At 45.4% G+C, this 20413-nt stretch overlaps 1 protein-coding gene across 15 annotated transcripts in view; it reads right to left on the bottom strand.

The window, feature by feature from the left end:
- Window positions 1–280: 280 nt before the first annotated feature.
- Window positions 281–20413, bottom strand: part of TRPM3 (transient receptor potential cation channel subfamily M member 3) — a 663453-nt gene continuing 643320 nt past the window's right edge. For 9 of the 15 annotated variants that reach the window (XM_045580124.1, XM_045580126.1, XM_045580121.1 and 6 more), the window contains 4 exons: window positions 18957–19107; window positions 18649–18848; window positions 15259–15391; window positions 281–8678 (listed from right to left, as the gene is read on the bottom strand). In XM_045580124.1, the coding sequence (XP_045436080.1) occupies window positions 7217–8678; window positions 15259–15391; window positions 18649–18848; window positions 18957–19107 (1946 nt within the window). In that variant the 3' untranslated portion in view covers window positions 281–7216. The remainder of the gene's footprint in view (window positions 8679–15258; window positions 15392–18648; window positions 18849–18956; window positions 19108–20413) is intronic. The other 6 variants (XM_045580129.1, XM_045580131.1, XM_045580128.1 and 3 more) reach the window with 1 other exon arrangement.

Below are 20413 nucleotides of genomic sequence, written 5' to 3'. Positions count from 1 at the left end.
GAATATAGGTCTCGTGTTACCAGATCTTCAGAGTTTTTAAGAAAAGTCAGAAAGTTGGAGTTAAGTGGGAAATCTACCCATTTTTAAATTAAAACAAACAAACAAACATGGTGCTGTCCATCAACACCCCTTCTCTGCTAGTTAGATGTGACCCCTATGCCACCAGTTCGCAACCTCTATTTATGGGCCCTAAGCAGTTATTTCTGTGGACCCCAACAGTTCTTGGCATGAGGATGACAGAGAACAAATGGCGGTGAATAAACGCACAAGGAAGTCCAAGTCATATTTTGAACTACTGAGGTTTCTCATTTTTTTTTTTATTGCAAAACATGTGTTACAGAAATTTCAGAAAGTTTTTTCCTGTGGTATCTGCCAACTTCTGCTTCGAGTTACATATCTAAACAAACAAGCTCAAAGTGCATTGTGAGTCCAATAATAGACCTTTAAAAAAGAACAATTCCTCTAAGAATTTATAGGTATTTACGTCGATAGGTATGCAAACCGCTGCTTGTCCGTACATAAAGAAGGAAAAAAGATTATAGATATTTAACAAACCCAATTCCAAAATTGTCTTTATTTATAGGAATTCATTTAAAAATGATATTTCAACAATGTCCCCCATTACAAACTACGGTTAGCACAGTTACAAATGAGAGTCTTGAGTTCTATGTTATGAAACGGCGATGAGGGCAGTGACGGCAGGTATTGCTGTGCACCGCAGGAGCAGACCCTCGGGTCGGATGCTGTGGGGACAGGAAGCAGGTGATCCTGACACCATGCCTCGGCACCCTCCTCTTGACCCTCCCTCACAAAGACCCTGCGTTCGGGTCCAGAAGGATGGGGCCTCTATCATCCAGGAGGACGGGATGCCTTGGCCAGGGTGAGAGCTCCTTTCTCCTGCCTGGGTCCTCAGTGTGTTCCATGCACACACTCACCAAGCTGGAGTCGAGAATCCGATCCCCGCTGGCTCTAAATCACAGGTCCCGAGCTATTGCCTTTGGGACTGAATGCTGCTGCTGGCAGGTACATCTGTTTGGCTAGCGCGGTGTTTACACGTCTGAATGTGAGTGTCTCTGTGGTGGGATGTGTGTTCTCTCATGCCCTACAGACCCTGCTTCTTCCTGTTGTCTCTCACCAGTCCCATGCACACACTGTGTTCTGCATCCGGCTTTCCCCCTACCCTTCCCCTCCCACCTATCTGAGTTTGCAAGACCACCATCTAGGTGCAGATGGCTGGCTCGAATGACATGTGGGAAGCTGGGGTGGAGATGTGCAGGATCCTTCTGGGAGTCAGACAGGCAAAGAATTGGTTGCAGCTGATCCAAACACCAGCCAAGTTGGTTGTGTGGGGGTCGAGTTGGGGCAGGGGATGCTACATTAGTGGGAAGATTAGGGCTGGGGTAAGGTCTGAGTGTTTGGCTTTTTTTTTTTTTTTTTAAGTAGCCACTGGTTCAGCTAACTGTGCCAGACAGAGCCCATGGGGTACTGAGGTAACGGGAGCCAGGGTCTGTTGGTCTGGCCGAAAAGCATCTTGTACTGAGCTAAGAGAAAGGATGAGAGTCTAGGGAGTGAGGAAGATTGCTCTCCAGGCAGGAGGCTGAACCCCACTGTGTCCCCCAGCTCTGGGTAGCCTGCCCCCGCGAGAGCAAGGCCTGGGTTGAGTTTGATGTGGACACTCCTCCGGAAGCCTAGGGATGTGTCCTTCTCCAAACACTGTGCAAATAGGCAGTGGCCTGAAGGCAAGGTGGGGAGGGGGAGTTCACCTCACTCTTATTGCCATGGAGATTCCTTGGCCCCTGAAATCCTTAGGCCACATGTAGAAATTGTCTTGATTTCATTCACAGCGATCAGTGCAAGAGATGCGTCAGATAAAAGTCACACAGCTACATTCTCAAATGCGTTACAAAGAAAAAACAAAGGGGGAGGGAATCTTATAATATTTTCCTTACATCACAACCAACTCCTCCTTCGGCTGACTCTAATCTGAGTGAGAGAGACAGATGTCAGAGGAAGAGAGAGCTTAGGCCGGTGCAGGCTGAGAGAACAGTGTTCTCCACTCGCTTGAGGAGCAGTCATCTATAAGACTGTGCAGGTTGGCTGCTCTCTTTTCCTGATGTTAGATGGCTTCTGATAATGAAATGGTGATTGATTTTTTTAAAGGGCAAACTCTTCAGAGTCACCCAGGGCCTAGTCACCCATCTTTCCGCCCCCCCAGGCAAGGCTCAGCTACCAGAGAAAAGCCACCAGGTAGGAGGGAAGTCATACATCACTGGACCACTCACTCATTCATACTGGTCTGCGCATTTCTGCACTGTCATCAATGCTCTTCTCACTCTCATCTCTTCTGGTTTAGCAATTGGTACCCAGTGGCCCTGAAGAATCAGAAAAGTGTCTTTCCTGTATCACAGATGCTCCAACACCTAGACTGCAGTAAACCCAAGAGGTGTTGGCTAGCCACCTCCAGGTCCCATAGCTATAATCCTGTGGTTAATAATTTATTTCATATTATTTGTTCAGAGCTTAAAAGAAAAGATTAAAAAAAACCCCTATGGTAACTTTTTTTTGTTTTTAATTTCTAAAACTTGTACATAATCTCCAAACTTAAGAAGCCCAACTATCTGAGTGGGCTCCTAACTGGTTTCAGTGTCGCAGCAGGCAGGAGTAAAAGGCGAAGTGCCTTTAAGAAGTCAAAAGAAACGCCTAAAGCCGTGCATGCATTCTGTTGCCACAAAATTAAGACTGGGTTTGAGCAGGATTACTTCATTTAAGTCACATTGCTATTAGAGAAGAGAGAGTTATAATGCAGTATCTAAAACAAGTATAGTACCACCTACACATTAGCATTACTGTATCTAGAAACAAACATAGTAGTGCTACTAAATGAGCATATTTATAAAATACTGTACATTGCTTCCACATCTGGTCAGCAGAGGTAAACAAACAGCTAATTAGACTGGAGTTTAAAATGTTAGTTTAAGTTCATTTTTCAGATAGTCTTGTGCATAACATGCCAGTCCGTCTTTCACAAAATCACAAACGTGCCTAGCACAACTCGCAGGGCTGGTTAGAGGCTGTACATCGACTTATACAAGTATTGTACAGTGGTCTACAGGGAAGTGAAAAACATAAAGCAGGTCAGGGACAGAAGTGCCCATTTCATGAGGATGCCAAGCCACATGGAACTGGGGACATGATTAATCCTTGCAACATGTGCTTCTTTATTGAACGTTACAGATTTGTAAATGATTAGAGAGCTAATGTCCTGTAATGCTCATTAACACAACCACATGCTACAACTATGCTGGGTTAAACGTGGGTTACATACATGTGTACATGTATTTTATAGTACAGCATCGCCCAACATGTCGAATGGTACAGCCTATAGACATAGCATGATGGATGACTGGATAATATTTATTATCATTGGGGAAGTTAAACAGCCCAACACTGAGGAAGGTTAGACTGTGCAGCCTCAGAAAGGAGGATAAATGCACTATCTAGTGATCCACCAGGACATTATCTATAGAAACCATCTTTTAGAATATATTGGAAACATTCAGAAGAAACACATTTTGTGTTTTTTACAAGTACATTTCTTCCCATTTGATTATATAATCAAATATATATTTATATATACTCAAGGGGGAACTTTCAAAGTGCTAAATAATATGTTAGACCTAGGGCCTAAACTTAAAAATTATCCAGTTCTATAAAGTGCTGCATTCTGACTGCTGAGACATCATCTGGCTTGAAGAAATACACAAACAAGCCATGGCAATGGTCCCCAAGCCTTCCAGTTCCTCATTCAAATCCATTAAGGAGGGCCTCTCTAACTATTGATATCTTGGTTAGTCAGGAAATTTCCACAGTCATTTTCATAAAACATCCTTTTTTTTTCCCTCCCCCCAAAAGGACCAAGCAATTTAGAATAAATCACTACATATAGCAGTATATAAAAACTGGCACCGTAGGAGCAGATGGTTAAACCAAAGCTATCCCTTCCTCAAGTTCTCTATGACTTTGTTTATGCTCCTCAGTAATTTGCTGCTCGTGAGCCGCCTCATTCACCGAGACAGGTAATTAGCGTCCCCTCGGGCAGGGACATGGTGGAATACATGAGCGGCACACAAGCTGCCTGTACAAGGCCACAGAATCGATGCCACATCAGTGGGCAAAGGATCCAGGAAGAGGAAGAAATGAATTAAAGCGTAACACATATATGCGCACGGGAAAGAAATGGCTCATGACTGTGACACGATATGTGTTTGAAATCATTGAAATTTGGCTTATATATCTCACACACATCCCAAAGGAACTTTGTTTTCATGCACAACAACAACAACAACAACAACAACAACAACACAGGCAGCCCAAAGGTCAGAACTGATAAGGATTTTGTTTCCCAGGTCCTGCTCTGTTCGCTCCAGAAAGCGCGATGGAAACACCGGGCTTAGACTTTCCCCCACTCTCAATCTGGTCCAGAATAAGAACCGGGAGGTGCTGTGAGGTCCTGCTCTGTGGTCAGTGAGCACTGCCTTCACCTCCTTCCTGGATTCCTCTAGACTTCCTCTCAGAGAGTGAGTGTGCTCCACACTTAAAATTATCCCCACGTCAGGACGTGAGCACATCCAGCTAGCAACATCTAACCTATGGAACAAATACAACAAAAGCCTGCTTCTAACTCTGGTGTCGAGACTTGGCCTTCCTGAGAATCACAGAGAATTGGTCTCAAAATGTAAAGTGCCTATTATAACCATATTGATTATGAACAAACATGGTTCCTCTGCCTCACTATCAATCAATATGGAAGCAGGGGTAGAGGAACCCTTTAAAGTTACATTGCAACTTTCACATCTAGACATTTTTTTCCTGGGGAAAGGGCTCAGAGCTTTCATCAGATCCTCACAGAGATTCGTGACTCTAGGAAGCTTAAGGGGAAGTGACTTATTGTCAGATCAAATGCATTTTTGCTGAGGGAGAAATAGCCAATTTGGGTTCAAAATTTTAGAGTAGTCATATATAAAGGACTCTGGTTGCTTGTTTCTGATTCACCTAAATACTAAGGAGTGAAAAAGGAATTTCTTAATTCTTTATATGTGGCCTCATCACTATTCCTACACCTGAAAAGTTTATTTAGAGGTTAAAAAAAAGTCAAAGGCTAGAGGTTTTGTCCTCATATTTACTTGATTTCACATGATGAGAAAATTGGAAGTTCACAACTACAACTAAACAAAAGAACCAGATTTTGTTTAGGGACCAGGAACATTCAGTCACTGTCCTTCAAGACCTTATTCTTTTTTAAAATCAGTAATCCAAACAGAAATCCAAAGATTTGAGGATCAAAATTTCTTTATCCCACTTCAAATCCAGACTCTGATCTAGAAGTATGAATACCGGTACCTAGAACCCATAATACTATCTGGGTGAGAGTTAGGTCTGTTCAGATTATACTTGAGGGAATCTCTTTGTGCAGGAGAAACCAGACTGATTGAGATGTCATGATGGTGACTGCATTTGAGGGGAAAAAGTAGGGGGGTGGGGTTGGGGCAGGGATGGGGGTGGGTAAAGGGCAGGTAGCAAGTCATTTTGATAACTCTAGTTGGGTACAAGAAAAGTTAAGGTTATAGGGATTTTAAAACGTATAATATCAACATCTGTTGAAATATAATGAATTCTTTCAATGAAATTCCTTGGCTATTAAAAATCCTGGTTATACCTCAAGGCGATAGAAAAGTCCAAGCCTCTTAAGAAAGCTCTGTATGCTTGTTTATATACTATATATAACATGTCTCTGTGTAAATGCATTTATATGTGTATAAGCAGCATATTCTCTAGAACTCTTTACATGGTTTGTCTGCTTTCTATTTTAGTCTACTGTATCTTTTTTATAGCTCTGTATAAGAAAAATATTCATGGCATATCTGCATCTGATGGCTCTGGGTTGATACCAAACTCCCAGTCAATTCTAAGGTTATTTATGGTTTTGAGACTTCCTTAAAAAGTACTTTGGAACATTTCCATAAAAAAAAGATACCAGCCCTTGAAAAACTCCGATTAAATTTATGCTGAGCTCAGAGTGAATGGCAAAACTCTAGGTATGAAAATATCCACCCGGTAGTCATATATAAAATGGTCATGTGATGAGTGGTGTGAAAAATTGGCAGTTACATCTGTTCAGAAGACATGGTGGAGGCATGCACACGATGAAGGTTACACAGCAGCATAACACACGACATGGATGGTGAGAATACAGCAATATTCCACGTGGCCATGTTAGGCGCATGCTGCCCACTGTATTTTTTGTTAGTTCACTGTTATATATTCAGTGAGTGAATTCATTGATGACAGGTGAGATACAAAATAAATTAAAAAAATATAAAATTATTTAGTTACATTCATCCTGAGCTTGCTCGACTATCCTTGAATGCCCACTGTATATAATAGGCCACTTGACATTTTTTTTTTTAACATCAATTCTTCGTTCATTCCGCTCGCAATACAGAAAGGCATTTCTTTTCCCTTATTTTCTTCTAAAAAAAAGATAAACAGTTGTGGCACCAGAAGTGAATATATAAGAGACAGGTGAACTAGGACTGTTACCTTGTTTTTTCTTTACAATGATCAATTACAGAGGTGGTGGCATGAGAAGGATGTGGGACGTTAGGTAGAACTGCTTGCTGCCGGCTTATACTGAATAAAAAGGATGCTCTTCATCAGTCACCAGTGATGGAGCCAATGTGAAAAGAAAACAGAATTGAAGTTTAGCATATCTCATTTGTATGCTGGCCACTTTATTTCATTTCATCTCGCAATTTAGCCCTGCATCCTAAAACGCTTCATAACGGTCAGAAATGGAAAGATGCCTGCCTCCTTGGCACAGAGAATGCGCGAAGCCCTTCCTTCCCGGAGCTCGAGGCTTTCCGAAGTGCCTAGTGATACACATTCATCTCAACCCTCCTTCTCCCTCTCTCCCCCCTCCCTGCCCGTCAAGGGTGAACGTGACATATCCCCCGTGTTTGGCATTGGGCCAGATCAAATGCTTTCTCAATCTGTGGCCCAGAAGTGACTTCTGAGTGCACACCTCCTAAGGCATTGCTTGTTTTTGCTCAGCTAAGACTAAAGCAGGTGCGTTTCAAGGAAGGGGAGCAGGTGGAGTTCGGGGAGGATTCTGGGGCTGGGTTCTTCTTGAGCCTCTGGCAATGCTGCGTGGGAAGGGCTAGTTGTGCTTGCTTTCAAAGCTGTGGAAAGCGGACGTTCTGGACAGTCTCCTCATGGACAGGCTGTCCCCCCGGCCCCCCTCCGGCTTGGAGGACTTGCTCCTCTGGAAGGGATTCCGCAGGCTGGCCGTGGTGTTCCGCTGCCTGTCGAGCTTGTCACTGATGGAGAAGCTCTTCCTGGTGTGGGCATAGGGCGCGCTGGGCTCCTCCGCGGAGTAGCTGTTGGCACGCTCTATCTTGGGGACCGTGATGTTGTTGGACAGGGTTCTGTCTGCGGCGGGGTCGCCCTCCTGTGAGGGGATGGCCAGGGCGGCTCTCCGGCCTTTGGCCTCGCCCTCCTCCGTGTCAGAGCTGGGGTGACTCAGTTCTGCCTCTCTCTCCGGGTGGCAGCAGGAGGAGTCCTCCGCTTTGCCCCCGAGGCCCCCGGGAAAAGTGGCTCTGTCGGCGATCGCTTGCGGGGCGTTGACACACCGCGTGTCGATGCAGTCTGTGATGCTCGTGTACTCTGCTGTTTTCACGGGCACCCCGAAGTTGGCATAGTAGCTCCTCGAAGGGGAAAACATAAAGCTGTGCGACTTCACGATGGGCGCCTCCTCCAGCAGGAAGGGCGCGCTGGGCAGGTAGCGGCTGCTTTTGGACCGCTCGATGGCGTGGTAGGTGGGAGGGTCGGTGTCCCAGGGGTTTTGGCACTCCGGGAGGTGGGTGTAGTCTGAAGAGAAGGATCTTGTATCCACGGAGGTGATGTCCTCGAAATCAATGCCCCGGCTCGGAGGCCTGTCTGTGGGTGCGAGAGTTGCATAGGCACTGCTTGAAGGAGTGGTGGAAGGAACCTGAGCCAGGAAGCTCGGCTCGCCCAGCCCAAGGATGTTCATGGAGTTGTCCAGAGGGTCGATGTCACAGTGGAGCTCGTCCATGGCCGAGACATAGATGTCTATACAGGACGACGGCCTTCTGGAGTCGGGAACGATGGCCAAGGTGTTGGCAGGGGCTGCAGGAGCTTTGGATTCCTTTGCTATGGAGTGGGAGCTAGTAGCCCGGTGCAGGCTCAGGGACCTTTCTTTAAAAAGACTTTCCAACTTTTCTATCCCACCTTTGTCCTTCATATTGACCGAATAGAAAGAATGGCTTCGCATACGGGGCATTAGGGTTGGAGAAGTTGGGGACATGGTCTCCTCACCTGCAGGGTCTATACTCTCTTGGAGCTTGAAGGTGTTCCCCTCCTGGCTGTTGAAGCTGCTCTGGCGGACGATGTAGGCTGCATCCGTGCAGTCCGAGGAGGTCCGGGAACGGATTTTGTTGGACTCGGCTCGCTCCAGACCCGTGAGGCGCTCCAGGGCTGTGGCCATGCGCCCGATGAGGTCCTCGAGCTGCGCCAGCCGGATGTCCACGGTCTGGAGTGAAGCCTTCATGCAGTGCTCTCTCTCGTTGACTTCCTCCAGTCTCATGGACATGTTCTCCACCCTGTGGGGAGCAGAGAGAGGGAGAGTCACTAGGGGGCCAGGCTCCTCGCTGGAGGCTTAGAGGGCATGGCAGAGAGCGAAAGCCAGGCCTGGACCTTGGCCATCCATGTCCTACTAGAGGGAAATGGAGCGGGTACAGGAGGGTTGAGGGAGGAGAGAATGCATGATGCTATCACTGAGAATCATGGAATCCAAATGTTTTTGAGCTGGCAGAGGCTTGAGAGACTATTTAATCCAGTGGTTTCTAATGGCGAATCCCCTTTCCCCTCTTTGATACAATTTGATGCACAATCCTGATAAGTAGACACCAAACCAAAGCTGAATAGTTCTTACTGGAGTGGAGGCCCACCCTCATACCACTCCCATGGCTGAACTGTGGCTTGGGACAGGGCTTAGTGACCTAACTAACTATTAGGGTGTTGGCTTATCAGAGTCGCTAACAAAACCAGAATGTTGCATTTTGATGACTTGACCCAGAATTTTGCAAAATAATTTTATTTTATTTATTTATTTTTTTTGGCTAAAGAATTTTAGACTCTAGCTATTCATATTGCAGTGTTCCTGGACTGGGATTAATTTTCATTTTGCATTTATATAATGATCTTTTGTTGTTGTTGTTATTCACAATAACCTTTTCAGAATGTAGTGCCTCCAAAGGAATGAATGTGGTCCTGTTGCTGAGGCACCTGGAATTGATTTAATCTGATCCAATCCTGTCAGCAATAAGAGAGGAACAAACATTAAGAAGTTTAACCAAGATTACATAAAGTGATTTGTGGGAAAGCCTGGAGTGTCCACCAATAAGTAAGCTAGCCTGCTCCCTTCTCTCTGTCTGTCCGGGTAGCTGGTCACAGATGCCTTATTTACAGTTATTTCCAGGTCTTGACTCTCTCCATTGGAAACTCATAGGGGCACAACCTGTCTCATATTCCTGTTTCCATTTCCACGTGGCCAGCCCAGTACCCCCAGGTGGCGATACAGGTTCACTGAGTCAATCAGTGTTATGAATTTGATTTCAGTTGTCTAATAAACTACCTGGCCATTTATTTACAAAGAGAGAAGCCACATATGAAACATAAAATTCTGCCATCTTTTTTCACCTGCTTAATTGAACTTGGAAAAGACAAAGCAAAGCCAAGTCATGGTTTGAGCTCAAATGTTTTAAATGCCCAAAGGCAAATCTTTGGGAGACTCTGAAAGCGATCCATTCTCAACTTTTCCAGAGAGGATAAAGATACTTTCCCCACACTGCCAATATGCACAGCAAATCGCTTGATTGCCTGCATTTACAGAATACGCTGTGCAAAGAGCAGTGGGAATCAGAGCTGGGTCCCCAGCTGTTGTGCTAGTGGGGGTGGTGTGTTAATAACAGTAACACCTTTTTTTAGGGAAGGATATACATTTCAGTGCCAGAAGGAGGTATAAGAGGCAGTGGTTCCCCTCTCTGAGAGACCTGTGGATTTAAAAAACAAAAAAACAAAACTCTGTTCTCCTGCTCTTCACGGTGGAGCGAGTGGGGACATGTGATTCCTTTGCCTTGGGCACACATTTCTGTCTCTTTCTGAATCCACCCGTCTCCCCCTGCACCCCCCAACTCAACTCACTCCATTGACTGTTCTTTTTTTTAAAACAGATTTTTATCTGTTTCTGCCAGGTCCCAACTCTTCTGCTGCCTCCTATTGGTGCCTTAGCTCTGTCCCTCACCTGCTAGTTTCTCTGCAGAGTAAGACCCTGGGGCTGAAGGGAGTGAGGTGTGGGGAGCAGGGTCCTCAAGTTCAGAGAGATATTTCACAGTGAGGAAGGAAGAGGGAGAGAGAGATAGAAATATCAATGACAAGAGAGAATCATTGGTTGCCTCCTCCACGCCCCACACTGGGGCTCAAGCCCCAAAACCTGGCATATGCCCTGGGCCCTGACTGGAAATTGAACTGTGACCTCTTGATTCATAGGTCAATGCCCAACCACCGAGCCATGCCAGCCGAATGACTGTGTTCTTTTATCCTTCAGCTTCGCTTCACCCAGCCTAAGGTTTTGGAAACATTTTTTCCCCCTTGCTCTTTCTTGCTGCCCCATAACCAGCTCGGCACAGCCCAGGGCCCAGGCACACTGAGTCACCATAGCCACGTATATTCTCAAGAGACTTGTACATTGAGCATTTCTTCATCTGGCAAACCCCATGCTAGCCACCCAGCTAATACAGCTATTTCAGAAGAAAAATTCAGCTTCTCTCTGTTTAACTTTGTTTTGTGGTATAAACATAGCCCGAGAAACAAATTACTTAAAATAATAAGTTTGTGTGTCTCACAGACTTATAATTTATTTCTTCATCATCTGGCTGCTGGAGTGTGATTCTGTAGGTACTACAATTTCGTATTTTGCAATGCAATAAGCTTTGGGTAAGTGGGTAAAACACTTCTTCATTAAAGTCAGGGGAAGGGCAGAGCATGCCTTTCTGTGGAATGAGACTTTTCGCTTCGAATGCTCTAGGTACTGGGTCCCCCTAGCAGCTTTTTAAAATATATATTTTTTATTGATTTTTTACAGAGAGGAAGGGAGAGAGATAGAGAGCTAGAAATGTTGATGAGAGAGAAACATCGACCAGCTGCCTCTTGCACACTCCCTACCGGGGATGTGCCCGCAACCAATGTACATGCCCTTGACCAGAATCGAACCTGGGACCTTTCAGTCCACAGACCGACGCTCTATCCACTGAGCCAAACCGGTTTCGGCCCCCTAGCAGCTTTTTAATGTTGGCAGAGTCACAAAAGGCAGGATGGTTTCCCTTCTCCTTCTCCTTTCCTGTCTTGGAGCCCGGTGTGTACAGGGCTGATACTGAAAGAGATGAAGATGCTCGGTTAGGAATGCTGCATGTGATCACTGGTCTAAGATCTGTGAAATATCTCTCTGAACTGGGGGGACCCTGCTCCCCACACCTCACTCCCTTCAGCCCCAGGATCTTACTCTGCAGAGAAACTAGCAGGTGAGGGACAGCTAAGGCACCAACAGGAGGCAGCAGAAGAGCTGGGATCTGGCAGTCAATGGAACACAGAGATGAAGAAGCCCAAGGAGATGGGAGGAAGACAGGAGGTACGAGGAGGAAGAGGGTCTTCTGGGTAAACAGGAGGTGCCCAGTGGGAGCCCCAGAGTGAAAAAAGTGTGGCCTTAGGGAATAGAAGGAATTGGAGGGAACAGGGTCAAGAAACCATTCTTCACAAAACTCTCCTGATGGCTCTGAGGCTCTCTGAGGCTTTAGGAAAAAAATAAAAAAAATAAAAAAGGACGGTTTTATCTATTTTCTTCCAGAATTCTGGATGTGTTTAACGACTTAACTGTATAATATTTTAGATCATGATGCAACTGATAGGGGTTTAATGTAGGAGTTATAAAAGAATAAATGTTCCCGGAGTAAAATTTATGTTTGTTCCATAACTAAAGTGTGTCTCTTAATTTTTTTTAAAAGAAGAATTTATTGATTTTTAGAGAAGGGAGAGGGAGGAAGGGAGAGAAGGAGGGAGGGAGGGGAGAGAGAGAGAGAGAGAGAGAGAGAGAGAGAGAGAGAGAGAGAGAGAGAGAAAGAGACATTGATCTGAGAGAGAAACATTAATTAGCTGCCTCCTGCATGCCCCATACCAGGAATCAAGCACCCAACCCAAGCATGTACCATGACAGAGAGTCGAAGGGATAATATCTTGGTGCAGAGGATGGTGCCCAACCAACTGAGCCACACTGACCAGAGCAAGTGTGTCCATTGATTTAAAAAATAAATTCTTGGGCCGAAACCGGTTTGGCTCAATGGATAGAGCATCGGCTTGGGGACTGAAGGGTCCCGGGTTCGATTCCGGTCAAGGGCATGTACCTTGGCTGTGGGCATATCCCCAGTAGGGGGTGTGCAAGAGGCGGCTGATCGATGACTCTCTCTCATCGATGTTTCTAACTCTCTATCTCTCCCCCTTCCTCTCTGTACAAAATTAATAAAATATATTAAAAAAATAATAAATTCTTGGAAAGTTAAGTATAAATGGGCATGCATAGCAGATACAAATAGCTCTGAGGAACAAACCAAGAGTTTTGGGCTATGATTGTTAGTAATTAGGCGCTCACTCAGGTCAAACCTCTCAGGAGATAAAATGGAGATAAGAATGACACAAATTTATGGAACAATAGGAAGCCACAGGGGACTGATAGTAAAAGTGACTAACAAAATGAGAAGGACTGTGGATAACATACAACTTCTGCCTTAAACCTATCAGTGGTTTGACCAGAATCAGCTCCTTATCACTAACAATCATGACCCAAAGAAGGCCAAGTTATAACTTGACTATACTATTAATAGTTATGTGTCTATCACTTTTTTGGATCTACGTGAAGTGAAAAAGGATGCAAAGCCTATAGACTCGGGAAAGATCCTTTTAGATTAAAGGCTGACGCTGGGAGTAAGGTATATCCCAGTTTGCTTTAATGGTTACTGCCAAGAAGAAAAGTCATGATGTCCTAGAACAGTGCTCGGCAAACTGTGGTTCTTGAGCTGCGGTTTACCGCTCTGTTGACTAATGAGTTTGCCAACCACTGCGAAGGCATTATCCTTACCCAGAAGTTTTGACTTTAGGTTAAAGACATTAGTACGTTATTAAAATGTTTTTTAAGTGTTTTCCCTAAGGCAGTGGTCGGCAAACTGCAGCTCGGCTGCTCTGTTGACTAATGAGTTTGCCGACCACTGCCCTTAGAAGATGTTTGAGCTGGGTAATATGGAGCCACACTTCCCTTAGTTGATCTCTGTTCCCTTGTGCTCCTTGTGGTAGTTCTGATGTGTCCAGTGCAATTCCAGTGCTTAAAGATGTTATTTTTGGAACATTTACAAATGCAAAACACACCACTATCACCGCCCCCACCAGCAAAAATGAAACCCCAAACACAGTCAGTGGCACCAGGAGCAGAAGAAGGCCTTGGCTTAGGTTCACTTCTCTGGCACCGGGGCTTGTGGTGAGGTCAAGGTGCTAGTTCCTTTCCAAAAGGCACTGGTGACTTGGTCCCGATGTGTCACATGCCCTGGTGCCTGCACCTCTCAAGCTAGTTCCCCAGAGAGGCAAAGGCTTCTTTGTGTCTGAACACTTCCTCCCCTGCCTTTCTTTCCTCCCAGCCAATGGCTTTCTGAATTCAAACAGCATCTCAAAGGCCCCTGGACATAGGCTTTGGAAATAAGTCTGAGCAATGGGCAATGTGTCTACATGGCGCAATTTTCTGGGAACCATATGGTTATGGGCCCATTAATAAATAGCTTTTTCAGGGCCTCAGAATGAGGAAGATCTTTGGATTTGCAGCTCCTTTCTGAGTGTGCCAGAAAATTGCTTCACATCATATCATCATGGAATGTTCTATTTTGCAATGACAGATGTGTATAAGATCTATTCATGCTTTACACTTTATTAATGTTGGCTGAGTACCTCTGGATACAATCACTCAGTGGCATATGCATTATACACCTACTGTGTAGGCTGCATTCTTTGATGAAATAAAGGGCCAGGGACAGAAAAAAAAAAAGCCATTTGTATAATTTTGGCAGAACCATTAGAAAATGTATAAAGTGGGTAAGCAGACAAAATGTCATTTCGTGAAAACTAGAGGTGACTGACTCATATCTTGGGAAGCGTGAATGATTAAAATCATCAATATATTATATATCCCTTTCCCCATTATTTATAATCTGCTTCTGACCTCTTTATATTGCAAATGTTTAAAATGTAAATTACGCCAAATGCTTTGTAACACTCTGGGTGTTCTTTAGAACGGTTCCCAAATTTTGGGTTATGCCTGTGCCAGCCCGGAATGACGTTTTTATTAGTCTGCGGCAAAATGAGGAAAGTAAGAAAATGTGGGTTCCTTTGCATAAAGCTAGACTTGTTAAATGAAAATGATTCTTTCCTGTTTATTTTGAGATTTTTCTTTGAGCCCTGCTAGTCCACAAAACCATTTGGTCAATGAGATCTAAAAATATGTGACCACTGTGTAGAAAAAAACCCTGCTTTTACTCCTTGGCTTTTGTCTTGTTAACATAAGAAGAAAAAAAAAAAAAATTCCTGAAAAAATCCCCAAAACTTCAACCATTATTCTATGCAATTCACAGCCTCATGCTATTGTTTATTTGGAAGGTACTGAGCATGCATGTAGGCCAGGCACCAGGACTCTCTATACTTTGGAGAAGATAGGGTGGACATCATACACAGACCTGCTGGAGAGCCTTGGGCTGGGCTGGGTTTCTCTTGGTTTGCGTCTGGGCCAGAATTCTCCGATTTCGGGTTTGAGCCAGGAACTCCTGTGCTGTTTGAACATAGCCATGTCTAGTGTCCAGAAAAATGGCTGCCTCTGCCTGCTGGAGACTCTAGGATCTGTATGTCTGGGATACTGATCTGTGAACCCTTCAGACAACGTTCTGTGCTCTCATAAGCTCCACAATTTCTTGGACAATACAAAGAAACACAAGGGGTCTCTGATATTTGTGTGTGTGTGGATGAACAAACAAAAGCAACAGATGAAGCATGCCAAGGCATAAAACATCCCAGGAGACATGAGACCAGCAAACTCACCTTTCTGAAGTCACCCGTATCCTCTCATCATTGGACGAGTTGAAGCGATCATCCTTTTCTCTGAAATACTCCTCTATGCACTGCTCTTCAAAATCATGCACTTTCTTGAGCTCATCATCAGTTATGAACAGTTCTGTGGAAGAGAAATGAGGTGTGAGGCAGAGAAGTAAAAGCGATGGCCCCTGATCTGTGAGCCTCATGGCATTCCAAATCTGAATGAAGGTCAGGCAAATGGGCCTCGATTCTCTGCTAAATCTCAAACTAAACCCAAACCCCGTCAGGAAAAGTGTGTCACTGTCCTCTTCCTGTGCATTAGAGTCACTATTGTTCTTTGAAGTTCATCTGAACGTAGCAGATTTACTGCAGGGACTGGTCACAACCATTCAAATTGTAAGGCCAAACAAGTAGCTAAATCAAGGAAAGGTACACAACGCATGGAGGTTTCTCAAAAGTTCAATTTCCAGCCTGGCTGTTGTGGCTCAATGAGTGAGCATCGACCTATGAACCAGGAGATCACGGTTCAATTTCCTGGTCAGGGCACATGCCCAAGTTGCGGGCTTGATCTTCAGGAAGGGGCATGCAGGAGGCTGCCGATCAATGTTTCTCATCATTGATGTTTCTATGTTCTCCTCCATTCCTTTCTGCAATCCATAATAAATAAGTAAATAATAAGTAAATAAGCAAGCTCAATTTCTGGGCTGAAGAATGTGAAAGACAGACACTGTTCACTGGCCTTACTAAAAGCCCCTTTGCAACCTCATTTCCCCTTTCCCACTTCCTACCACTGAGGCTGGAAAGTCAAATGCACACATTTCCAGCTTTCCTGGAAGGTGAGACCCAGTTTAGCCCAAGAAACTGCAGGCAGGGAAGATATTTTTCTTTCCTGATAAACTGTAGTGAGGCGGCTGTGTCTTTCTACATTTTTTTTTTTTTTTACCTTCCCCTTTTCTTTTTGCCTGAACATAAATGATGACGGAAAGTGCAGCAGCTATTTTGCTACCGCGAGACAAGACAGTGCGTTCACAAATAGCTGATCCTAAAAATAGGACTCTGGGTCTGTGACTTCAGTGAGCCACTGTGGTGCTCTGTCTTATCCACCTAGTTGCTTTGTGAGCAAAATAAAACCTTATTTATGTTTATTTTATTATTTTTAAAAAATATTTTTTGCTCAACCTTTTTTTAATTCACATATATATTTATTGATTTCAGGGAGGAAGGGAGAGGGAGAGAGATAGAAACATCAATGATGAGAGAGAATTATTGATCAGCTACCTCCTGCATGCCCCCCACAGGGGATCGAGCCGACAACACAGGTAGTGACCTAGACCGGAATCGAACCCGGGACCTTTTGGTCCATAGGCCAACACTCTGTCCACTGAGCCAAACAGTCTAGGGCTGTGGTTGGCAAACTGAGGCTCGAGAGCCATACGTGGCTCTTTGGCCCCTTGAGTGTAGCTCTTCCACAAAATACCACAGCCTGGGCGAGTCTATTTTGAAGAAGTGGCGTTAGAAGAAGTTTAAGTTGAAAAAATTTGGTTCTCAATCAAAAAATTTTTTCAATCATTTTACTGTTGACATTTGGCTCTGTTGACCAATGCATTTGCCTACCACTGGGCTAGGGCTTTATTTTATTATTTTAAAATAAGATTTCTAATTCTCAGCAAAGGATATTTTTCCTCTTTTTTTTTTTTTTTTTTAGAGAAAGTTGAAGAAAGGGAGGGAGGGAGGGAGGAAAGGAAAAAGGGAGAGAGAGAGGCAGGGAGGGAGGGAGGGAGGGAGGGAGGGAGGGAGAGAGAGAGAGAGAGAGAGAGAGAGAGAGAGAGAGAGAGAGAGAGAGAGAGAGAGAGAGAGAGAAGAGAGAGAGAGAGAGAGAGAGAGAGAGATAAACGTCTATGTGAGAGAGATACATTGATTGGTTGCCTCCCACACACAGCCCTGGAGCCCATAATGAGGTCAATGACCTGAATCAAACCTGGGACCCTTCAGTCTACAGACCAATGCTCTATCCACTGAGCCAAAGCAGCTAGGGAAAAACCTTACTTATTTGTGCTATTGTTAGGCTGGTGTTCTGTTAACAGCAGGTAAAATAATTTATTACAGATTGATACAGGCATAGAAAATGATCCACTGTGAATCTGAACCCTCACCTCCTCACCAGCTTTCTGTTGGTTTAAATTTATATTTTAGATGGAAATAGTGAACTTTGGAATTCGCAGTCCCTTCCAACTCTCCAATTTTAATGTCTAGAAAGAACTGGCATTGCTGTTAAAAGCTTTAGTCTTAGAGAAGCAAGTGGTGAAATGGTTTTGGTTTCAAACTTTAGACCCACCAGTGTTCACCTGGAGGGAATTTCTGGGCCTTCGTTCTGGAGGCTTGCTCCGTAGAGAAACCATTGTAGCTTGCTTGGATGGGGCTGGATGCCCAATGGTTCTTCACTGTGGGTGGTACCTAAGGGACATTTAGCATTCTGCAGGAGCGATTGCTTTTCAATGATTGGAGGTGGGATGTGCTAAATCCCCTACTGGTGTGGGACAGTCCTATACACTGAAGTATAATCTGCCTCAGTGCTAACAGAACCTCCTTTTAGAAACACCGGACTAGACGGTGGATGGTGGAGGGGCTTCTGTTTTGCCCTTTGAATACTGGAAAGCAGGGCTGCTGTCCTCACGCAGCCACATAGGCACACCTCTAAGGCTCGGAAAACGTTCAAGGCCCACAAAACGGTGGGTCAAGAAACGATAATGGAAAATCAAATGTAGTCACCTGCAACTCAACTCATGTAAGAGGCTCAAATGACATATAGCGCAGTCTTGGGAGTATATAAATATACTGATAGATTTTGTGGTGGGACCTCTGCAAAGTAAGAAACTTAGAACCTAGGGAGGCGCTAAAACAGCTCTGCTGGAGGCTGGTTTTATCTCACTAGGAAAGATGTGAGGCTGGCCTGGCCAGTGTGGCTCAGTTGGAGCATCATCCCATGCACTGAAAGGTCATGGGTTCGATTCCCAGTCAGGGTACATACCTAGGTTTCAGGTTTGACCCCCCAGTCAAGGCATGTATGGAAGGCAAACAATCAATGTTTCCCATTCTCTCTCTCTCTCTCTCTCTCTCTCTCTCTCCCTCCCCCCCTTTCCCCTTTCTCTAAAATCAATAAGCATGTCTCAGGTAAGGGTTTAAAAAAAAAAAGAAAGAAAGAAAAGGAAGAAAGATGTGAGGTTAAGAATGCTTGCTTTCAGCCTCTGCTGTCTTCTTTCTGGCCCTGATTCTGTGGCAAGCACACCCCTCTGTTCCCGTCCCAGTGGTCAGAGACCACAGTCCTGCAGGACCACCAACGGGCAGCAGCGGGGATATGGGGTGTGCGGCTGCCGGGAGCTGTCCCTTGAAGCTTACTCAGGCCGTAGTCCCTTTCATCAGGGTCCCCCTCGTGCTTCCTCCAGCGGCAGCACAGGTGCTGGAATATCATGGTCATGTGGCTGAAGATGATCAGAGGCGGTGGCAGGACGGGCCTTTCGTGGAAAGTCATGATGAGCTGGTACCTCTGGAACTTCCACACTTGGTTGGATATTGATTTTACCTCAAAAAACGTATTGCTGAAATAGCAGAGAGAATTCAGTGAGATACTCCACGGCTCTCTGAAGCAGCACGCCCTTCTAGCGCCCCTCTTTCCCCCCAAGGGCCCAGGAGAAGGGCCCACGTACTTGAAGACAGCGATGAGGAGGTTGACCAGCAGGATGTTCGCCACTAACAGGTAGCAGGCCATGATGGCGGGCACGATCCAGGCTCCGGTCTTGCAGGGAGGCAGCTGGATTATTTTGCCATCCTCTCGGGTCTCGTTCTGTCCACAGGGAGCTGCAGGAAGCAACCACAGGCAAAATGAGAAATGATGGCTATTTGAATTAAAAAAAAAAAAGACTGATTGTATGAGAGGTTTTTTGGTGTTGTTGTTTTGTGTGCTTTTTGGTAGATGGAGGGAAAATACAGCCATCTCAAGACAAACAGAAAAAAGAATGAAAAGAAAAAAAAAATAAGCCAACATGGAAAAATGAAAGCTTCATGACTACCCCAAGGGGCTGCTGCTACTCCAGGGGGACCTGGTTCCTCCTGCCTCCCATTCACCCTGAAGGAGGGGGGTGGAGCTCCAGCTTGCTCATGCTGGCCCTTGACTCCTGACTTTCTCGGAGGGGCCTGTGAGGCCTTTCCTGGGGAGCAGTGGGAAGAGCAGCCTCAGGACCCCAACAAGTTACTCTCTGAATTGCTGTGGAGGCCAGAAGCGGACAGCTGTAGGAGCAGCATGGAGGGGCTATTGATTGGGAATTAATACCAGGGCAGCTGTTAATTGCTACAAGAAACAACCTGGGGCTCAGAGTTAACGATTTGCTGTCTCAATGAGGAAGGAGCCAAACCGAGCAGTGTCTGGGGAAGTATTAAAGGGCTTGTGTCTCGGTGGTCCTGATGCGCGGAGGGCGTGAGAGGTGGTGGGCCGGGGCCCCAGAGCCTTGAGACACCCGCTGCCTTCCAGTAACATTTCCATTCCAAACATGCTTTTCAGGGCACAGGGAACAAAACCCAACTGCACTGGAAAAAAAAAAAAAAAAAAAAAAAAAAAAAAAAAAAAAAAGGACAAATAGAAAAAAAGTAGATCTGGAGGTGGGGGTGAGGAGGAGGGTGGTGTGTGGGATTGGGGGAGCGTGAGTAATGTGCTAATGAGGCCTGCTTGGAGTTTCCGGGGAACTATAGGGGAAAAGGAATCCTTGACAAAACTCAGTGCCTCCCAGACAGCAGGGCTCAGGGAGTGAGAGGATGGCCTCAGGTGACCAGAGATGGGTGAGGTCAGCCTCCCGCGCCAGCTGTCCCTCTCCCGTATTTGGCTTTAGAACAAGGCCCTTTTGCAGCCATCTGTAAAAAGGGGGTGGGACACCAAGAGGTCTCAGCAGGTGCCACAGGCAGCTTTTGAAGATCTGCCAAGAAGGTGAGCAAAGTTGACCCAGAATCTTCGTAACAAGAGTACCTGGCAAGGGGAGTCCGGTCTCTTATCAAGAATGAAGGCTGCTAAGCTGTGCACTTTCCTGTCGTCTCCCCTCCTGGCTGCACAGGGTACAGGGGAGCTTTAAAAAAAAAATGGCAGTGCCTCTCTGAGGGTGGCCCGGGCATCAGT

Source organism: Pipistrellus kuhlii, unplaced genomic scaffold (genome assembly GCF_014108245.1).
Source record: "Pipistrellus kuhlii isolate mPipKuh1 unplaced genomic scaffold, mPipKuh1.p scaffold_m20_p_12, whole genome shotgun sequence".
In the NCBI taxonomy this organism is placed as follows: Eukaryota; Metazoa; Chordata; class Mammalia; order Chiroptera; family Vespertilionidae; genus Pipistrellus; species Pipistrellus kuhlii.
Note: the sequence above shows the minus strand (reverse complement) of the source record. Positions and strands in the feature narration are given on the sequence as shown.